This window comes from Anabrus simplex, chromosome 3, assembly GCF_040414725.1.
Source record: "Anabrus simplex isolate iqAnaSimp1 chromosome 3, ASM4041472v1, whole genome shotgun sequence".
NCBI lineage: Eukaryota > Metazoa > Arthropoda > Insecta > Orthoptera > Tettigoniidae > Anabrus > Anabrus simplex.
Genome location: NC_090267.1, coordinates 2,708,838 through 2,723,893, shown reverse-complemented (window position 1 = coordinate 2,723,893; position 15,056 = coordinate 2,708,838). Strand labels below are relative to the sequence as shown.

The following is a 15,056-nucleotide window of genomic DNA, read 5'->3' as shown; positions in this document are numbered from 1 at the left end:
CAGTTCAAAGTTGAAGGCTCAAGAATAATATTCACAGCAGACAGTACTTAGACGGGAGATGTGCACGTAATAAACACATACAAAGAACTGTGAGCGCTTCACGCAGACTGCAGCGAGTAAATATGCTGCTTGTCACCAAGCGGATATCAAGAATTGCAGACGTTTGCAGTACAATCGGAACGAAATGTTTATGCAACAAGAGCTCTCCTGAGGGTCTTACGCTGAGTTCTGCAGGCTGACGTATTTAAGCCGGGATCGAACTTGCTGTTGATGCCGAGGTGTCAGAATTTAAGAGTTCTGCAGCGGATCGAGCCTTGGAAAGTTAGCGCGCGATCCTCGACCTCTGGACTTAAACGGGAGGGTACTAAGCTAAGCAAGAAGCCAACATCCGCGGTATTCCTTACCTGTAGGCACTTAAAGGTATTGAGCTAAGACCACATCCGGCTAGATCATGTAATTACACGTTATGACGATGACGCAGGTCCCTCGCCTAGCATTTGCTTTCTTACAGCTTCCGACAGTAGGGGTTCGAACCCGCTATCTCCCGAAGTAGCGAGAATGATTGCGGGTACAAGAGTGTTGAGGGTGATTCATTTGTCGGATGGAGGCGATCCTGCTGTTGCATATTACATTCTCAGGTAGTTTCGAGGGCGTGCAAAAAGCCAGCATTAAGTAAGGGCTGTTGCTGGGGACGTTAAACCTTGTGCAGACTCCTTCGAAAATGATTGTGAGTGCAAGATGTTGATGGCGATTCATCTGTCGGATGGAGGCGATAAGCTGTGTGCAGGCTTCATCGGTAGGAGTAGGCTATGTGCCGGCACTGGGTTTTACCCTCTCCCTACTGTTGTATATTACATTCTTAGGTAGTTTCTAGGGCGTGCAAAAAGCCAGCATTAAGTAAGGGCTGTTGATGGGGGCGTCAAACCTTGTGCAGACTGCTTCGAAAATGATTGTGAGTACAAAATGTTGATGGCGATTCATCTGTCGGTTGGAGGCGATAAGCTGTGTGCAGGCTTCATCGGTAGGAGTAGGCTATGTGCCGGCACTGGGTTTTACCCTCTCCCTACTGTTGTATATTACATTCTTAGGTAGTTTCTAGGGCGTGCAAAAAGCCAGCATTAAGTAAGGGCTGTTGATGGGGGCGTCAAACCTTGTGCAGACTCCTTCGAAAATGATTGTGAGTACAAGATGTTGATGGCGATTCATCTGTCGGATGGAGGCGATAAGCTGTGTGCAGGCTTCATCGGTAGGAGTAGGCTATGTGCCGGCACTGGGTTTTACCCTCTTCCTACTGTTGTATATTACATTGTTAGGTAGTTTCGAGGGCGTGCAAAAAGCCAGCATTAAGTAAGGGCTGTTGATGGGGACGTTAAAGCTTGTGCAGGCTCCTTCGAAAATGATTGTGAGTATAAGATGTTGATGGCGATTCATCTGTCGGATGGAGGCGATAAGCTGTGTGCAGGCTTCATCGGTAGGAGTAGGCTATGTACCGACACCGAGTTTTACCCTCTCCCTACTATTGTATATTACATTCTTAGGCAGTTTCGAGGGTGTGCAAAAAGCCAGCATTAAGTAAGGGCTGTTGATGGGGGCGTTAAACCTTGTGCAGACTCCTTCGAAAATGATTGTGAGTACAAGATGTTGATGGTGAATCATCTGTCGGATGGAGGCGATAAGCTGTGTGCAGGCTTCATCGGTAGGAGTAGGCTATGTACCGGCACCGTGCAGGCTCTTTCGATAGGGGTAGGCTATGTGCTAGTACTGGGTTTTAACCTCTCCGTTCAATCATAATATTTTATGTTAGGAACTTACACCAGCTAAATGCTACACGGCTAAGAAAATGTTCCGTGAGTTACAAGTAGCTTATCAGCACGCAGTGTCCTCGTTCAAGGTTACTACAGCCGGAATCCGAGTGTACAATTTCAGTCAACGCATGCATTCCTTACCTCGCTCTGACTGACTGCGCCGATACAACTTCAAAGACAGTGTTCTATGCGGTGGAACAAAAAAATGTAACCCGGTGTGAGCACATAGCCTGCTACTAAAGCTTAATACTGTAATGTTTGGAGCTCCTGTTTTTACAGCTAGATGTGGTCCCTAACGTAACAGGGCCGGGATTAAAAATATGTTTTACAGCATAATTCCCCTTCCTAACACGAGATTTTCAATCGCAAGAATCTGTTTTACGGCCGATTGCCCTTCCTGACGCTGAAAGACCAGGATTTAGCCAGTTACCCTTCCTGATGCACAAGACTAGGATTTATTTTTAGACTGCACTTGGCTAGAAATAGCTACACGAAATTATTATATAGAAGGAGAATTGCCGGCTCCTACAGTTTGGTTTAGTGTGCTTGCCTCTCACCCGGCAGTCTCGGGTTCGATTCTCTTGGGATTAAAAATATGTTTTACAGCCGAGCGCCCCCTCCTGACGCAAGAGTTTAAATAGCAAGAATCTGTTTTACGGCCGATTGCCCTTCCTGACGCTGAAAGACCAGGATTTAGCCAGTTACCCTTCCTGATGTAACAAATCTAGGATTTAGTTTTAGGCTGCACTTGGCTAGAAATAGCCACACGAAATTATTATATAGAAAGAGAATTGCCGGCTCCTACAGTTTGGTTTAGTGTGCTTGCCTCTCGCCCGGCAGTCTCGGGTTCGATTCTCTTAGAACGAAGGTGCACCCCAAACACATCATTCAATGTTCTGATCATATGTTGTATCGAGTAGAGTGTTCGATTATACTCTTAATCACTTCTTTTGTAATATAATCCTCAAGTATTCGATAAAGATATACCTTAACGGAGCAGGGAAAAAGAGGTTATAACAATCGCTATCTTACGCAAGCCGTTCAGAACTGTAGTCTTTTCTTCTCCTAGAACAAAGGTATTCCTTGACATGTTCTTTTAAATTGTCCACCACAACGAAGAGTACGTCACGGTGCTCTCAGATTGCGGATGTGGAAATTGCCGCCACCACATGTCAAAGAATAAAGATGCCAAGACAAAGATGGCAGCACGGTGCTCTGTTCATTAAAGATAGCGGATGGCAGCTAACGAAATTACCCGCATGAGGGTAGCACGGTGCTCTGTTCATTAAAGATGGCGGATGACAGCTAACGAAATTGCCCGCATGAGGGCAGCACGATGCTCTGTTCATTAAAGATGGCGGATGACAGCTAACGAAATTGCCCGCATGATAGCAGCACGGTGCTCTGTTGATTAAAGATGGCGGATGATAGCTGTCAAAATGCATGTGGCTTTGTTTCCAAACAAGAGCACGTGGAATTTGCCACCACCACATTTCAAGGGTATCTAGCTAAAGAGGGCAGCACTGTGCTCTGTTGATTTTAGATGGCGGATGACGGTTGTAAAAAACGCGCGTGGGTTTGTTTCCAAACAAGAGCATGTAGAATTCTTCAAATTGCCGCCACCACAAAGAGGGCAGCACGGTGCTCAAAGATGGCTGCTGTCACGTAGAATTGCCTGCCACCCCAGGTATCTAGCTAAAGAGGGTAGCACGGTGCTCAAAGATGGCTGCTGTCAAAAAGCATTTTTCAAATTATCCGCCACCACATTTCAAAGGTAAGTAGCTAAAGAGGGCAGCACGGTGCTCTCTGGATTAAAGATGGCGGATGATAGCTGTCAAAAAATCGCATTGGTTTGTTTCCAAACAAGAGAATGTAGAATTTTTCAAATTGCCGCCACCACATTTCAACTAAAGAGTGCAGCACTGAGGTTTGTGATGCAAGATGGCGGATGACAGCTGTCAGAAAAGCACGTGGATTTGTTTATCTCGCGCTAGTGAGGTTAAGTTGGCAGCACTAAGGTTTAGGTCCGCCAAGATGGCAGCACTGCCGATGACAGGTGACGAATTTACATCTACTGCGATAAAGAGGGCAGCACGGTGCTCTCTTGATTAAAGATGGCGGGTGCCTGCTGTCAAAATACACGTGGATTTGTTTATCTCGCGCTTGTGAGGTTAAGTTGGTACCACTAAGGTTTAGGCCCGTCAAGATGGCAGTATTGAGGTTTGCGATACGTTGTTGTCTGTCAAAAGGCACGTGGCTGTCAAAAAACATGTGGATTTGTTTATCTCTCGCTAGTGAGGTTAAGTTGGTACTACTGAAGTTTAGGCCCGTCAAGATGGCAGCAGTGAGTTTAGCGATGCGTTGTTGTCTGTGAAAAAGCACGTGGCTGTCAAAAAACACGTGGATTTGTTTACAAATTCAAATATCGCGCTAGTTAGGTTAAGTTGGTACCACTGAGGTTTAGGCCCGTCAAGATGGCAGCAGTGAGGTTAGCGATGCGTTGTTGTCGATGACAGCTGTCAAAAAGCACGTGGCTTTGTTTACAAATTGAAATCTCGTGCCAACATTCAAATTTCCCGCCAAAATTCAAATTTCCCGCGGGAGGCGGAGGGGCCCCTGGGAGCCTGGAGGAGGAGGCGGCGCCCGAACTGTCCTCTTTTACTACAAGGAATGTTTATTCAATATGATTCGAGTCGTAGATATGGTTCACATGTTCCCCAAGCCCGATGTTTTCTGGTGTGGGCTAGAACAAGTACTTTGTGCCTCAGTTTCATCCTTGACTCTGGCAATACTGCATGCATTATACAACTCCTTCGTGTAGAAAGGGTAGAAACTGTCGTTCGTATGGTTGGGTCGTGTGTACAGTTCAGTGGACATGAGAGACTAGTATGTAACAACACTGCCTGGCCAGAAGAGGAAAGCAATGGAAAACATCACTCCTCATATGCTTAGAATGCCTTCTCGGTGACACCTAGCTATATGGCAGCTCATGGTAGATCGGCCTTCAGGCTGTGCAATAAGTGACGAAGAAATTTATTTTGTATTGAGATTTACTTGTCGATATTGTATGTAAAAAATAACAGTAATACATTTTTAGTTCTTAATTTTAAAATCAGTTTGTTTATGATGAGCAGATATTTTGCGATGTATCTTAACATTTTCGTGATGTTTCATTGTTTTAGGAGGTTTTATGTTATATGATGACTCCACAATTCATGCATACCGTAAGCATTCAAGTGGGGGACATTATTTCCCCTCCTGAAAGTCTCTCAGCAGATATGTTGTTGAAGATCCTCCATGTGTAAAAAGTTTCTGAAAATATGACAAGGTTTTCAATCTGTCTCATTTACTAGCAAAGTATGAATTGTCACATTTATTTGTTGATGACTAAATTGCCAGATGTATTGAAGAATGTGCCCAACTTCTCCTTTCTAGGACAGTAATGAACTTTCATCAGAGCAGATACACTTGAATGAAGATATCAAATCAGAGTTGGCAGAGCCACAACAAGTGCAGGTAATGTAATAATTGATAATGTTTTTTGTAATGGAAATTGTGAGAAATATGCTGAACACATTGCAATGAGCGGGCTGTCATTTTAAATCACATAGTGGAACTGGTTTCATCACTTCTGCTGCTGCTTTTTAGAGATAGTACATTTTATGAGACTGCCAATTTGTAAAACCTACTTTTCATACTTTTTTTAATTAGTTCAAAATTCTTTGGCTAGTTACTGTGGACCTGGAGCGGCTGTATCCTATACGAGCACGGGTATCATCCTTTTAGGACATACCAGCCCATGTCTTGAGCCTAAAAATTAATTTCTGCCTTAAATTTTATCTTGGAGTATTAATTGTCGCTGATGATACTTTTGATGATTCCTCATGATGTGACTCGTATATTCCAGTCTCCTTATTTTAATTTATGAGCTGAAGCCAACAGCTCTTTTTCCTGGAGAACTTCCTAATTTTTTACGCGCTCTGTTCACAAGATTTTCAAGATTCGCTGGTATATCCACATGTTGAAACGTGGGATTCTGTTTTCTGTTGCAACGTGTAGGCTTCTGCACCTTTTAGTAGGATTTATAGGACATAACACTTTTCTATAATCTTGTTGTATTTTAAGCTTAGATCACTACTGCATAGGACTTAGCTTTCTCAACATTCAATTTGATTTGGAAGGAAGCCTGCTGCTATGTCACTCCTGAGATACACCATACTCTTTATCCTCTCTATCTGTAGGTAACAATATAATAATTTTATGTGGCTATTTCTAGCTTAGAGCAGCAATTGGAAGGCAGACCCTCCGATGAGGGTGGGTGGTATCTGCCACATGTAGGTAACTGTGTGTTATTGTGGTGGAGGATAGTGTTATGTGTGGTGTTTTAGTTGCAGGGATGTTAGGGACAGCACAAAGACCCAGCCCCCGAGGCATTGGAATTAACCATTGAAGGTTAAACTTCACAACCCTGCCGGGAATGAAACCCAGGACCCCTGTAGAAATAAAATTCAGGAAACTCACGCTAACCATTCAGCCATAGAAGCGGACATCTGAATTATTTCGGGTCATGTAGGTTTCTTTATTCTGACCATATACGTTTCCTTCCTTCTGTAGAGTTGAAAGCCGTAATCCTTGTGTACTTCATAGACTGTGTAACATAAAGGGGGACAAGAACTGACTGGTATTGATAGTGGAAGTACAGATAATGATGCATTAACTTCATTGAGAATATTGTTTGAATATCGGTTTTTAGTACAAACTTATGGCCATCAATGTCCCCAGATTTATTTATGTGGAAACTTAAATTAAAAAATTGTATGGAAGAAACTCCACACGCATTGGAGAACTGAAAGGACATATCTGGAGGAAAATAGCATAACTAATGTGTGCGAGTCAGAGTTTCCTAACACGGTGGGATGTAGGATACCCCTGTCATAAGGTACGAGCTTAATTTTATATCTGTAATTGTTACGTTATGAGGGAAGTGGCGTGCTTGTTACGGGGAGTGATGGGTCAGTGGCAGGCAGACACCGAGTGCCGCACAGATGAGAGAAACTCGCTGTGTTTGACGGTGAGCTAATGTTATACACGGTCAGAGTAAGAGAAGTCCCATGCTTGTTATGGGGAGTGATGGGTCAATGGCAGGCAGACACCGAGTGCCGGACAGATGAGAGAAGCTCGCTGTGTTTGACGGTGAGCTAATGTTATGCTCGGTCAGAGTGAGGGAAGTGCCAGGAGTGATGGGTCAATGGCAGGCAGACACCGAGTGCCGGACAGATGAGAGAAGCTCGCTGTGTTTGACGGTGAGCTAATGTTATGCTCGGTCAGAGTGAGGGAAGTGCCAGGAGTGATGGGTCAATGGCAGGCAGACACCGAGTGCCGGACAGATGAGAGAAACTCGCTGTGTTTGATGGTGAGCTAATGTTATGCTCGGTCAGAGTGAGGGAAGTCCCATGCTTGTTATGGGGAGTGATGGGTCAATGGCAGGCAGACACCGAGTGCCGGACACATGAGAGAAACTCGCTGTGTTTGATGGTGAGCTAATGTTATGCTCGGTCAGAGTGAGGGAAGTCCCATGCTTGTTATGGGGAGTGATGGGTCAATGGCAGGCAGACACCGAGTGCCGGACAGATGAGAGAAACTCGCTGTGTTTGATGGTGAGCTAATGTTATGCTCGGTCAGAGTGAGGGAAGTCCCATGCTTGTTATGGGGAGTGATGGGTCAATGGCAGGCAGACACCGAGTGCCACACAGATGAGAGAAACTCGCTGTGTTTGATGGTGAGCTAATGTTATACACGATCAGAGTGAGGGAAGTCCCATGCTTGTTATGGGGAGTGATGGGTCAATGGCAGGCAGACACCGAGTGCCGGACAGATGAGAGAAACTCGCTGTGTTTGATGGTGAGCTAATGTTATACACGGTCAGAGTGAGGGAAGTGCCAGGAGTGATGGGTCAATGGCAGGCAGACACCGAGTGCCACACAGATGAGAGAAACTCGCTGTGTTTGATGGTGAGCTAATGTTATACACGGTCAGAGTGAGGGAAGTGCCAGGAGTGATGGGTCAATGGCAGGCAGACACCGAGTGCCGGACAGATGAGAGAAACTCGCTGTGTTTGATGGTGAGCTAATGTTATACACGGTCAGAGTGAGGGAAGTGCCAGGAGTGATGGGTCAATGGCAGGCAGACACCGAGTGCCACACAGATGAGAGAAACTCGCTGTGTTTGACGGTGAGCTAATGTTATGCATGGTCAGAGTGAGGGAAGTCCCATGCTTGTTATGGGGAGTGATGGGTCAATGGCAGGCAGACACCGAACGCCACACAGATGAGAGAAACTCGCTGTGTTTGATGGTGAGCTAATGTTATACACGGTCAGAGTGAGGGAAGTCCCATGCTTGTTATGGGGAGTGTTGGGTCAATGGCAGGCAGACACCGAGTGCCACACAGATGAGAGAAACTCGCTGTGTTTGACGGTGAGCTAATGTTATACACGGTCAGAGTGAGGGAAGTCCCATGCTTGTTATGGGGAGTGATGGGTCAATGGCAGGCAGACACCGAGTGCCGGACAGATGAGAGAAACTCGCTGTGTTTGACGGTGAGCTAATGTTATGCTCGGTCAGAGTGAGGGAAGTCCCATGCTTGTTATGGGGAGTGATGGGTCAATGGCAGGCAGACACCGAGTGCCACACAGATGAGAGAAACTCGCTGTGTTTGACGGTGAGCTAATGTTATACACGGTCAGAGTGAGGGAAGTCCCATGCTTGTTATGGGGAGTGATGGGTCAATGGCAGGCAGACACCGAGTGCCGGACACATGAGAGAAACTCGCTGTGTTTGATGGTGAGCTAATGTTATGCTCGGTCAGAGTGAGGGAAGTCCCATGCTTGTTATGGGGAGTGATGGGTCAATGGCAGGCAGACACCGAGTGCCACACAGATGAGAGAAACTCGCTGTGTTTGATGGTGAGCTAATGTTATGCACGGTCAGAGTGAGGGAAGTGCCAGGAGTGATGGGTCAATGGCAGGCAGACACCGAGTGCCGGACAGATGAGAGAAACTCGCTGTGTTTGATGGTGAGCTAATGTTATACACGATCAGAGTGAGGGAAGTCCCATGCTTGTTATGGGGAGTGATGGGTCAATGGCAGGCAGACACCGAGTGCCGGACAGATGAGAGAAACTCGCTGTGTTTGATGGTGAGCTAATGTTATGCACGGTCAGAGTGAGGGAAGTCCCATGCTTGTTATGGGGAGTGATGGGTCAATGGCAGGCAGACACCGAACGCCACACAGATGAGAGAAACTCGCTGTGTTTGATGGTGGGCTAATGTTATACACGGTCAGAGTGAGGGAAGTGCCAGGAGTGATGGGTCAATGGCAGGCAGACACCGAGTGCCGGACAGATGAGAGAAACTCGCTGTGTTTGATGGTGAGCTAATGTTATACACGGTCAGAGTGAGGGAAGTGACAGGAGTGATGGGTCAATGGCAGGCAGACACCGAACGCCACACAGATGAGAGCAACTCGCTGTGTTTGATGGTGGGCTAATGTTATACACGATCAGAGTGAGGGAAGTCCCATGCTTGTTATGGGGAGTGATGGGTCAATGGCAGGCAGACACCGAGTGCCACACAGATGAGAGAAACTCGCTGTGTTTGATGGTGGGCTAATGTTATACACGATCAGAGTGAGGGAAGTCCCATGCTTGTTACGGGGAGTGATGGGTCAATGGCAGGCAGACACCGAGTGCCACACAGATGAGAGAAACTCGCTGTGTTTGATGGTGAGCTAATGTTATGCACGGGCAGAGTGAGGGAAGTGCCAGGAGTGATGGGTCAATGGCAGGCAGACACCGAGTGCCACACAGATGAGAGAAACTCGCTGTGTTTGATGGTGAGCTAATGTTATGCACGGTCAGAGTGAGGGAAGTGCCAGGAGTGATGGGTCAATGGCAGGCAGACACCGAACGCCGGGCAGATGAGAGAAACTCGCTGTGTTTGATGGTGAGCTACTGTTCAGTACATTATAAAAATCATTGCATTATTTCTTTTCCTCTTGTTGTTTGGTGCAGCTCTCCATGTCACCCTTTCCTGTACTACTTTAAATATTTGGTGTACCAGTATTGGATCACAGAGGTGTAAGATGGTGCGGATCTGTCTAAAACTTGAAAATTAAGGTTGTATTTCTTTCAGATATTAACGACCAACGAGATCCAGGTACAGGTAGTTCGATGCAAAAGAGAAAAAACAGGAAAAGATCTAGAAAAGACTAGTTGTAATTTGAGTTAATTTACAAAGATCCCAACACCGCAATTGTTGCGTTAGACAGATAGTCAAGGAGACGAATCTCCCAATTGTTTTACAGGAAATTTTAGAATACTATTATCAAGAGCGCTATTGCTCCAGAGGTTACAAGATATGGCCTTCCAAAGGCACCATTCAATATCACACAAATATATTTACATTTGAAAGAAAGAGCCTAAATGATCTAGAGTTTCTGCCAAGGAGACCCTGTTCCAGCCTACTCAAGGCAACCATTAACTTTTACTACAATGTCTTTGCTCAATAAACGGAGCACAACTTACAACACCATATCGATTAGTTTACACAGGGGTACCTCGTGACCCCAAGAGGCGGACACTTGTGCTCCTTGAAACCCTACTTGGACTTGTGGCCCGATGATGCACACTACTGAGGTGACTAGATGGACAAGTAAATTTACAAGTTACAAGCGGAAACGGTTACAAAATCATAGTCACCTCAAGAAAGGGGAATGCGAGAGGGTAACGCACTCTCTATCCCCGGATTACAGTTTAACTACTCGACTTACTTGAACTTCTACATTTGAAGGAAGAAAGTTTACATTTTAGGAAATTGACAGTTACATAGTTAAAGATTGGAACCTTCCCCTCGGGTCATCTTGCACAGATATCCACTTAGATAAAAAGACTGTTGGCCACTATCTTAGCTGATGTTCTGCCTGCCGAAGATTGAGGCCCCCGCCTCCTGTCTTTACACACACACTCAGTAAGATGACGATCAAAAAGACAACTTAACTCGAAAAGGCGTCAGCATTAATGCCCGAGAGGAGGGTTTGAGAAGGTTCTGGACTAAAAGCGGACACACCCTCTCATTTCTATTGGCAGATGGAATAGGCACAAGAAACGTTTGATTGGCTGAAAAATAAATACATGAAATTATTTATGATTGGTTAGAATCCCACATTGGTGGGATGAATAAGTGTTGCAAACCTTGAAATATCAAAAGCTAAAAAAAGTCCAGAAAACCCGTAAACACAACATTTCTTTCAGTTACTAGTTGATTCACTTTGCACTGGAGTGTATGACATCAACTTTTTAATAGAGACATCTATGGGGATAAATCAACACTTATTGAAATAGTTGTGGCGAAAACCCCAAAACAAAAGAAATCCAATCAGTTTAGAAACCTAAAATGTCACATAATCTATCTCTTTAGTAGTGACATCTGTTGATGAATGTCCCAACTTCCTGTACTAGCTGTTTCAAGTTTTGTATGATAGATGACATTCTTCAAGATCCTTCCCTGGGGTGACACAGTAGAGAAAAGAAATTTTTGTGCTTGAATTTCACGCATGAAACGTTTCTTGTTGAAAGTTCATTTTTTGAAAAATTATTTTGAAAATTAGTCTTGAAGTATTTTTTTAGTCGTAGACGTCTGGGATATACAGTTCAAGTTTGACGGCAAGACTGGCCACCGGCACCGATCCCCGGGTGGGGTTTCCGGGTCCCCCTACGTACCCTCAGATACACCTTCCACGCTATGAGAAGGGTAGCCATGGTGATGGTCGCCGCTGACCAGATGTCGAGGTACTGTTCCAAGGTGGGTTGGCGGTTGGGTTACCGCACCTCAGCCCTTGCCGGAAAGGATGGAGTTCCGGCGCGCCGTTAACAAGGACACTGGACCAGAGTGGAGTGGGCCATTTTCCCACGACGGCAGCGCTCGCCGATGTTGAAACACGGCAGCCTATGGCTTAGAGATCACTGAAACAGTAATTTTACTCGACGACAGAGGTTGGTGGGGATTGAGAGTTCTGTTTGATTTGTTTTATTGCAGGTAATGATGAGGCGGGCGGCTTAGAGGATGAGTGTGTGTTCAATATGCATCGTTTTGGAGACGGGGCTAGGTAATGGCCACCAGGCTATGGCTATGGAGGGGAAGGTTGTACAAATCTACTTACCAATATGAATTTCTTATGATCGGGGCAGAAGGCCTCAATATTACAAACATTCTTCTGTCTAATCGATTTTACGATACCGGATCATAAGTGTAAGGAATACAACCTTTTCTTACTGCCAAGATTTAGTGGCCTATATACTGGTGCAAGGAGTTTGTATTGGTTTCACCTGAGAAAGGTGAACTCTAAATATCCTCTCCGTGGCAGGGTTGCTGACCAATAACGTGACCGGGGTTAGGAAATCCAAAATTATACACGGCCCATGATATTTGGGGGCAAGCTTGCCCGCAGGTACAAAATTTCTAACTATGACCTGATTTCCGGCTTTTAAATTGATGGGCCTTCGTCCACGATCATATCTTTCTCTAACTTTTTCATGAGAAGCTTTAAGATTACTCGTAGCCTTCTTTCATAGATCTCTAATATTATCGGGATCTATTGTCTCTGGCAATATGTCATTAAGCGACCAAAGATTACTGAGCAGCTTGATGGGAACAAACTTAACATGAGAGATGCCGAGGTGAACTTGTGGGACTCATGAACCGCCGAATTTAGAGCAAATGTTAACCAATGTAGGGAAGTATCCCACCTGGAAAGATCATGATGAAAGGCAATTAAAGCAGCTCGAAGATTACGATTGACCCGCTCAGCTAGAGACGGTTGAAGGTAATAAGCGGAGGTTGTTACATGTGATGTGGACAGATCAAAGCAGATGTAAACGCCTTAGCATTATCAGAATCTATGTATCGACAAGGACCAAAAGAAGCAAAGATAGTATTCAGACAAGAAAATGTTGACTGAGCGGTGGCCAGCTTAGTCGGAAACAACCGTGAAAATCTAGTGAAGCCGTCTACACACGCCAGAATAAATTTATTTCCGTTCCCCTTTGATTGGGGGGAAAGTTTCGACATAGTCTATATATAGACGCTCTATGGGGAGAGATACTTGATGCGATGACAATAACCCTAGCTTAGTAGACAAGGTGGGCTTACTAAGCAAGCAAGATTTACAAGCTTTAACCATTTCTCGGATTTCACCGTCCATACTCTTCCAAATAAACATCACCCTAAGATGCCTAAATGCCCCCTAATGAGGTCTCATGATAGTACTTGAAGATCATTGGATCATGCACACCTGGAACCACTACTTTCATTCTGATCGTGCCTCGAAGGGCAACACAAAACCCCGTTCCTCAATACATCAGGGACATGTTTCCCGGAAGAAAGGGTTTCCATTATAGGAGCCAGCACTGGATCTTCACGCTGATATTTCTCAATATCCCGAAATAACTTAGGGGCATCAGTCAGAATAGCATTGATACCCGAAAGTATGGGCGTGGAAAGAGAAGAACCATCTTCCAGTTCATTGGTCTTCATTTCATGTGAAAACATGCGTCGTAGTCCATCAGCAACTACATTTTCTGATCCTCTAATGTGTCTCACATCAAATTGGGATGCAGAAATCCTGATGCCCAACGGGCTGTACAGCTGCCTCTGTGGATCAGTTTGTAGTGTGTCGGCCTCCGGATCCCAAGATAGCGGGTTCAAACCCGGCAGAGGCAGTCGGATTTCTGAAGGGCGAGAAAAAGTCCATTAGACACTCCATGTCGTACGATGTCGGCATGTAAAACATCTCTGGTGACACATTTGCTGTTTACCCGACAAAATTCATTAAATGGACGCCCAAGAGAGTTTCGGTTTACTCGGTCTGCCATCTAGTGGGCGTAGAGTAAACGGAACGTCGAAATTGACGAGCACACAGCCAGATGGCGTCAAATTGAAATGTCTGCACACGGTAGCTGAAGCCATACGATTATTATTATTATTACTATTATTGTCCCCGTTTTGCCGGGCAGCCCAGCCGGTAAGCAAAAGTCCCAGAGGCGGAACGTTCGCTTACAGGCAACGCTAAATTATAGAGGACAGGGACAACCTAAGGACTGACGACAAATGAAAATACTAAAAAGAAATGGGTTTTAACATTTATTAAAAGGAAATTACTAGCACTTTCCAAATTCCATTAATATTTTCAAAATCTTGAAATAAAAAATATTTAGCTCTTCCCTGCTGGAATTCACCCACAGTTCTTCATTAAATTGCGTTCTGCAAAGATACGAAACTGAGTCTTAATAAATCGTATTAGGAAATTAATTAAATTATTATCTGAGAAAATCCTATCTCAAAATATCAAAAATCTGATTTTTCAAATTATTATTTAAATTAACAATACTCTGCGATTCATTTTACAATGAGTCAAATTTTTACCTCCCACGAAAAATCAAATAAATCATTTCTATTAATTAAATATTATCCTAATTAATTACTTAAGCTTCAAATTATTTAATTAAATTATTTTGAAATCCAATATTCAACTCATTAGATTTTTACCTTTGTGGCAATTGACCTAGTGTTGTGCACAACTCACAATAAAGACTTAAAATTCTCGCATTGTAAAGTTAAACATTTTACATTTTGTGAGCTTAGTTCATTGACGCGATCCTTGCTTAAGTATTTTCCCTCGAAGCAAAGATCCTAATCTATCTTATTCCGTCATAAAATTGCTTAAAGATTTATAATTGAGCCAAATATGCTCGCCACAAAACAACAAAAAAAATCGAAAACTTTACGCGCACAGCGTACACATATCATGACGAAACATCACCATGAAAATCACATTTACAAACAAAATCAGTCATTCATCCATCTCACATTCAAGCTTTGGTCCACGGTAATATTATCAAATAGATTTATCGAACCCTATCTCTTGATTTTTAATTTTAAATTTTATTTGAAATATGAGAGTTTCTCCCGATGACAATATCAGACAAGGGCTACCATTACAATCGTCTGACGTGTGATTGCAACAGGATTACCACTTTTCCAATGAAATAGATTCCACAACGATGTTCCAGGATAATTTTACAGTAGAAATTATCACTAAAAATTCCATAGAATTGCCTACAGTCATAGGTAAATAAGCATTCGCGCATACGGTCTATGAGTCACGACTACGTTATTTTTAATCTCCTATTATCTCAA

The 15,056-nt window shown here is 44.2% G+C and overlaps 1 protein-coding gene across 1 annotated transcript in view; it reads left to right on the top strand.

The window, feature by feature from the left end:
- The window catches only part of LOC136866901 (zinc finger protein 16), a 257,206-nt gene that overhangs the window by 134,049 nt on the left and 108,101 nt on the right, over positions 1-15,056 (top strand). Inside the window, exon 3 of the mRNA XM_067143997.2 lies at positions 5,241-5,321. Within this exon, the coding sequence (XP_067000098.2) occupies positions 5,241-5,321 (81 nt within the window). The remainder of the gene's footprint in view (positions 1-5,240; positions 5,322-15,056) is intronic.